This window comes from Microtus ochrogaster, chromosome 7, assembly GCF_000317375.1.
Source record: "Microtus ochrogaster isolate Prairie Vole_2 chromosome 7, MicOch1.0, whole genome shotgun sequence".
Classification (NCBI taxonomy): domain Eukaryota; kingdom Metazoa; phylum Chordata; class Mammalia; order Rodentia; family Cricetidae; genus Microtus; species Microtus ochrogaster.
The window spans coordinates 84,463,994-84,470,647 of record NC_022014.1 but is presented as its reverse complement, the minus strand read 5'-3'; the positions used below and the strand labels follow the sequence as shown (position 1 = coordinate 84,470,647).

The 6,654-nt window shown below is 46.0% G+C and overlaps 1 protein-coding gene across 1 annotated transcript in view; it reads right to left on the bottom strand.

Annotated features, from left to right (window-relative positions):
- Nucleotides 1-6,654, bottom strand: part of Foxk2 (forkhead box K2) — a 40,286-nt gene that overhangs the window by 32,227 nt on the left and 1,405 nt on the right. The window contains 1 exon segment of the mRNA XM_013347596.2: nt 6,326-6,649. Within this exon segment, the coding sequence (XP_013203050.1) occupies nt 6,326-6,649 (324 nt within the window).

Sequence of the window (6,654 nt, the reverse complement as noted above, 5' to 3'; positions counted from 1 at the left end):
AGAGACAGAGAGAAAACCAAGATAAAGTAAGAAAAGAACTAGACAAAATGTACTATCCAAGCCGGGCGGTGGTGGCGCACACCTTTAATCACAGCAGAGGCAGAGGCAGGTGGGTCTCTGTGAGTTCAAGGTCAGCCTGGTCTACAAGAGCTAGCTCCAGGCCAGGCTCCAAAGCTACAGAGAAACCCTGTCTCGAAAATCAAACAAAACAAACAAAAAAATATTATCCAAAATACTAATTGTTTTCCTTAGAAATTAACTTGTTTTAGAAACCCTCTTTCTCTCTCTTGTTTAAAAACAAAACAGAAACAGTTGCACTTTCCCAATGGAGAAGTCTGTACTCACTACCACATCCTCTCCTGGAGTATTTCCAAAAGTGCACAAAGCTGTCTTGTGCTTCTGCAACTGGCGATACAGAGGGACCTTCTAGAACACGGGGTGAGAGCAGATGAGGGAGCCACATCCAGCTAGAATCCCATCCTACTATACCAGCACCTGAACATGTCTGCTCAAGAGTAATGTGGTAAACCAGCAATTAATGGCACAAATAACGACTGTTACCAGGCAGCTATGCTGTGCCATTTCTAGGGATTGCAAGTCTTTGGGGGATTTGGTACTGAATCTGATAGACTAGCAGGGGGAAAAAACTGTGTGAGAAGAGGAATTAGAACTCAAGAAGATAATGACAACAGACCACAAAGTGCTGTGGACAGCAAGGAAGCCCTCTTGCCTCTCTAATCCTGGCAGCAAAAGGGTAACTCACTGCCAGGCTGTTCTTGAGAATAGCATGTCACCAACCACCCCCAGGGTACCCTAAGCTGCTGTGCCACCTGGAAAGCAAGAGATGACTTTCAAAGCTTATAGAACTCAGCTTCAAATGCCCACTTCTCCCAGAAAAATAGGTTATGTTCTAGGTCTCATGTATAAATATAAATATGGATTTTAAAAATACAAATAAAAAGCAAACAGAGACTGACAGAAGCCAAGAGGGACAATCACAGCATTAACAACCACATGGTGGCTCACAGCCATCCATAGTGGGATCCGATGCCCTTTTCTGGCATAAAGGTTACATGTAGATAGAGCACCCACAAATAAAATTAAATAAACAAACAGAACCTTAAAAAAAAACCTGGGCCAGGCTGGGCTGTGGTGGCACACACCTTTAATCTCAGCACTCAGGTGGCAGAGTCAGGCAGATCTCTGAGTTAGAGGCCAGCCTGGTCTACACATTAAGTTCTAGAACAATGTGGAAAGACCCTGTCTCAGAAAACAAAACAAAACAAACAAAGAACTTATTTGGGGGTTGGGATGGTGTAGTGAGAGCTGCAGGCTGCGTTCCTGCCACCCAGCTCCTGGCCACCTGGCTAGCTTATGCCCCGAAAAACAACACACAAACTGTATTCATTTAAACACTGCCTGGTCTCATTATATCTAGCCTCTTCTTGGCTCTCAAATCTTGCCTAACCCCTATTTAGTAATCTGTGTAGCACCAGTCTTACAGGGAAAGATTCAGCATGTCTGCCCTGGAGAGGAGAGGCATGGCGTCTGCCTCACTTCCTCCCAGCGTTCTGTTCTGTCTACTCCACCTACCTAATTTTCTGTCCTCTCAAGGGCCAAGGCAGTTCCTTTATTAACCAATGAAATCAACTCAAAACAGAAGACTCCCACATCAGGGTGGGACTGGAATGATAGTCCAGTGATTAAGAGAATTTACTGCTCTTGGAGAAGATCCACGTTTGGTTCCCAGCACCTACATCAGCTCACAACCACCTGTACTCCACCCCTGAAGAATCTGACACCCATACACTTATATATATTGAAAAGAAAACATTTTTAAAAGTTGCCTAAACAAACAACAAAAAAAATTGCTTATTTTGATGTTATATTTAAGTCTGCTACCATGACGACAACAGGAGCAACCCCAAACTTTATGGTCCCACTGATTTCTTCTCTTTTTTGGGGGGAAGAGGGGGAAGGGTTTTGGAGACAGGGTGTCTCTGTGTAGCCCTGGCTATCCTGGAACTCACTCTGTAGACCAGGCTGGCCTCGGACTCAAGAGAGATCCACCTGCCTCTGCCTCCACCTGCTGGGATGAAAGACGTGCGCCACCACCATGGTCTTAGGCACTGTGCAGCAAGGGACCCCGTCCTATAAGAGGACTTTCTTTACTAGACTGCATTAGCACTTTTCTATTGCTGTGATGAAATACCATAACAAGGCAACTTAGGGAAGAAAAAGTTTATTCTGGAATAATCTTATCTAAAGGAATAAAAACCATTACAGTGTAAGGAACAGCAGCAGGCATGGCAGGAGGAGCAGAAAGCTAAGAGATCAGATCTTGAACCATGAGTTTGAAATAGAAAAAAACAAAACTAGAAGCTTTTAATTTCAAAAGCTTACCCTGAGGGACATATCCCTGCAAGGCACACCTCCTCAACCTCCCCAAACAGTCCTCACAGGGGACCCAATATTCAACTATCTGAGCCTGGGCTGGGGGGCATTTTCACTAAAGTGAAAGCACTGTCCCACCAGCCAAATAAACCCACTTCCCCCTTAAGGTCACTCCCAGCTTGGATGCCCTCTACTCCAATGCCAGGCTATAGGCTCACTCACCTGCCCACCTTCAGGAGCCCCAAGAGAACCGAATCCAGAACACCAGTGCTTCCAGAGTCACAGGGTCTCAGAACTAAAATGTCACATTTCCCTTAAAGATTCCCTTGCACACATGACTGAAGAACAAGGATGTTCAGAATCATGTGGGGGTTTGTTTTTAGAAAAACACATTCCCCTGTTGTTGCCATGCAATACCGAGTCCCAAGTACCCATCCACAGTGGGCACAGGGTTCACTGGCCATTGCAGAGACAACCAGAGTACCAAAGATATTCACCAGAGCCTGAATATGCCAAATACACACAGAATATACTCTTCCAATGAATCAATCACACTTTAAACCTAAACTACTGTACTTCATAATTCTTCTAAATTATCTTTGAATTTTGTTTTCTTAGACAGGGTGACACTTGGAACCATGGCTAACCTGGAACTCACAGAGATCCTCCTGCCTCTTCCTCCCAAGTGCTGGGAGGCAGGCACTACAATGCCGGGCACCTCTTTGAATTTTTTTTAAATATTTATTTATTAACTATGTATACAATATTCTTTCTGTGTGTATGCCTGAAGGCCAGAAGACAGCACCAGACCTCATTACAGATGGTTGTGAGCCACCATGTGGTTGCTGGGAATTGAACTCAGGACCTTTGGAAGAGCAGGCAATGCTCTTAACCTCTGAGCCATCTCTCCAGCCCCCTTGAATTTTTAAGTAAACTACAAAATATAAAGATGTAAAAGTTGGAACTAGATAAAATCATGATGGTTTAAACAAGAGATCAACCATGGACTGCTTTTTTTTTTTAAATGTACAGTGATTTTCAACAGGAAAACCAAGCAGTCGTGGCAGTCCATAGAGCCTAGCACTTGGGGTTAGTGGAATCTGTAGTGATGCACACCTTTAATCCCAGCACTTGGGAGGCAAAGGCAGGCAGAACACTGAGTTTGGGGACAGCCTGGTCTACAGAATTCCAGTACAGCCAGGGCTACATAGAGAAATACTGTCTGGGGAAGAAAAAAAAGAGAGAGAGAGATAAAGGCTGGGGCAAAAGACTCACTAAGAGTTCAAGGCCAGCCTAACACCACACTGAGTTCCCAGTCTGCCTGGCCTGTAGAGGAATAACACATCTGAAAACAAAATAAAACAAGTGTTTACGCCAGGTGTAGGTGTAATCCTAGCTCCCTGAGACAGGAAGATCTCCAGTTCAAGGTCACCTTGGTCTCCACAGTCAGACTGTCTCAAAAAACATAAAAATAAAAACCATTTCAGCCTCAGCACAATTATTCTTTTACACTCCCTTTTAAGTGTGTGTACATGTATGTGTATTTGTTTAAAATCCATTAAAAAGAATTTGGGCAGTTAGAGTGCCGGCTCAATGGTTAAGAGCACTGGCTATTCTCCCAAAGCACACAGGTTCAAATCCCAGGACACATATGGCAGCTCACAACTGTCTAACTCCAGCTCCAGGGAATCCAAATCCCTCTTCTGGCCTGTGAAGGCACCAGAAACAAATGGTACACAGACAAATACTTGCAGGTAAAACATCTATACACGTAAAGTAATAATAAAATTTGAAGAACAGATTTAAAAAATAATTTGGGGCTAGAGAGATGGTTCATCAGGTAAGAACATGTACTGTTCCTTCAGAAGTCCTGAGTTTAGTTCCCAGCACCTGTCAGTTCATAGCCACCCCTAACTCCAGCTACAGGGGATCCTGATGCCCAAGGATACATGCCCTCAACATGTACATACCAACAGACACACACTCACAAGTTTTCTTTAATCTAAAGTGTTTTAATTTAATTTCAAATTTGATAAAGTAATAACAATAAAAAAGAACTTGTAGGCCAGCAAGACGGCTCACTGGTAAGGCTCACACGGCCACAGCTGACAACTGGAGAAACTGCTGTCCTCTGGCCTCCCTGTGTGCTGTGGAGGATGTAAGGAAGGCATGCGCATAAACAAACATTATATATGTTTGTTTGTTTTGGAGCAGGGTCTCTCTATGATAAGCATGGCTGTCCTGCAACTCTCTCAGTAGAACAGGCTGGCCTTGAAGAACTCACAGAGATCCACCTGCCTCTGCCTCCTGAGTACTGGGAATAAAGGTGTGTACCACTCACTATACCTGGCAACAAATGTAATTTTAAATGTATTCTGTTTTAAGTGGATGGGTGCTTGCCTGCATGTGTCTGTGCACTATGTGCATGCCTGGTGAGCACTGTGTTCAAAAGAGGGTACCTGACACCTAAGAGTGACCAATGGTTGCAGCTATAATGTGGACGAGCTGCCAATTGAAGCTAGGTCCTCTGCAAGAGCAACAAGTGCCTGAACCACAGAGACTGGTAAATTCTTCTTAAAAGTGAGCTCTGCAGCCCAGCAGTGCCCCATACTGGAACACCCTTCCAAGGCTATGATATATGGCACACATATCAACCTAACTTAAAAGCACAGCTCTTATCTATCTCCAAAAACTGAAAGCGATAAAAACTTCAGTCTGTGGCAAAAGCTACACTAGCAAAGATCTAGAAAAGGAACCCTGGGGAATAATTAGCATTTCCTGGAGAGCAAAGTTGTTTTTTATGCACAGCAAACAACAACTTTCCCCAACCAAAGAAGTAAATTAAATTGTTTTGTACTATGACTGACAGTCCCTACTAGGTTCCCTTGTCACCCTATGTGACCTGTGACAAGTCCTTAAAGACCAAACACCTTTTGTTCTTGATTTTAGTTTTATGAGACAGTGTCTCGCCACGCAATTCAAACTGATCTAGAGTTTATTACACAGTCCAACTGAGCCGGAAACTCAAATTTCTATCTACTGCGTCGGCCTCCAGAGTGCTGGGATTACAGGTTGTATACACCACACCTGGCTAGAGATGCTTTAAAAAACAAAAACAAACAAACAAAAAAAAACTGCTGAAAGTATCCAGTTTTCCCAGATGTCTAAGGTTCCGGACAGTTTTTAAATCCTTCACGTTTGAAGTTTTCTATTTTTTGGCTACAAAAATACTGGGAAAAGATTACTCTTAGGCTTAAGACACTGCCCTCAAAATTTTTTGCCACTGAAAATGTGAACAAGAAAAAATAACAAGATACCTATTCTTGATTTAAGTTGGGTATTAAGTTCGGGTCAGTTTTCCTACCACACACAGCTTAACATCTCCCTTGGGTGCGACCTCCCTGATGGTTATAACAACTTATGCAAACTCCCAGAAGGCACAGAGAGCCCATAAAACTTCCACCCACCAACACAGGTGATGAAGGTAGGGAGAGCCGGTGGTTGATGGCAGAAATGACGGTCTGTGTCCTGGGAGTCCCATGTCAGACTGGACAAAGGGTTGTGGGCTGCAATACCAGTGCAGGGGATCTGACGTAAAGGGGCCAGAAGGTTAAACATCCCTGGTGGAATCTGCGGATGTGGTCCAGTTCGAGTAGTGGGCGTTAAACTAGGGTGGGTCCCTAAGTCTAGATTGTGGCTGTAGGTCACAATCAGTGAATTGGTCCTGGTGCTGAATCTAGCCTTGCTCCTGGATAGCGGTCAGGTTCCCTCCAGAAGGGTGACCAGAGGTCTGGTTCAGGGTCTGATCCCGCTCGTAGGTAGCTGGGGTGGTGGGTCTGGGTCCTGCCTGCCCCCAGGATCTGGGTCCCTCCCTCCCGAGGGGTGGCTAGCGTGGGTCAGGTCCAGGCCGCAGCCCCCGCCCGCCACTTACACGCGCGGCAGCTGCAGCGGCGGCGCCCCGCGCCGCTGGAACACCCCGTCCACGAACACGCCGTTCTTGCCGAGACAGCGCAGGTAGAAGTCGCCGCCCGCGTCCGGCCGGGGCTGCGCGGGTTCCGGGGCGGCCGCGCTATGGCCGCCGCCCGGGGGCGTGAAGATCTCCAGGTGGCGCCGCGAGATGAAGCTCGAATGGCCCATGCTCACGTCCACCGAGCCCTGCGACGAGTTGCGCCCGATGGTCACCGAACGCTTCTTCATGAGGTACTCGAACTCGCGGCCTTCGAGCCGCGCCACGGCCCAGCCGCCCGGCGGGGATCCGCC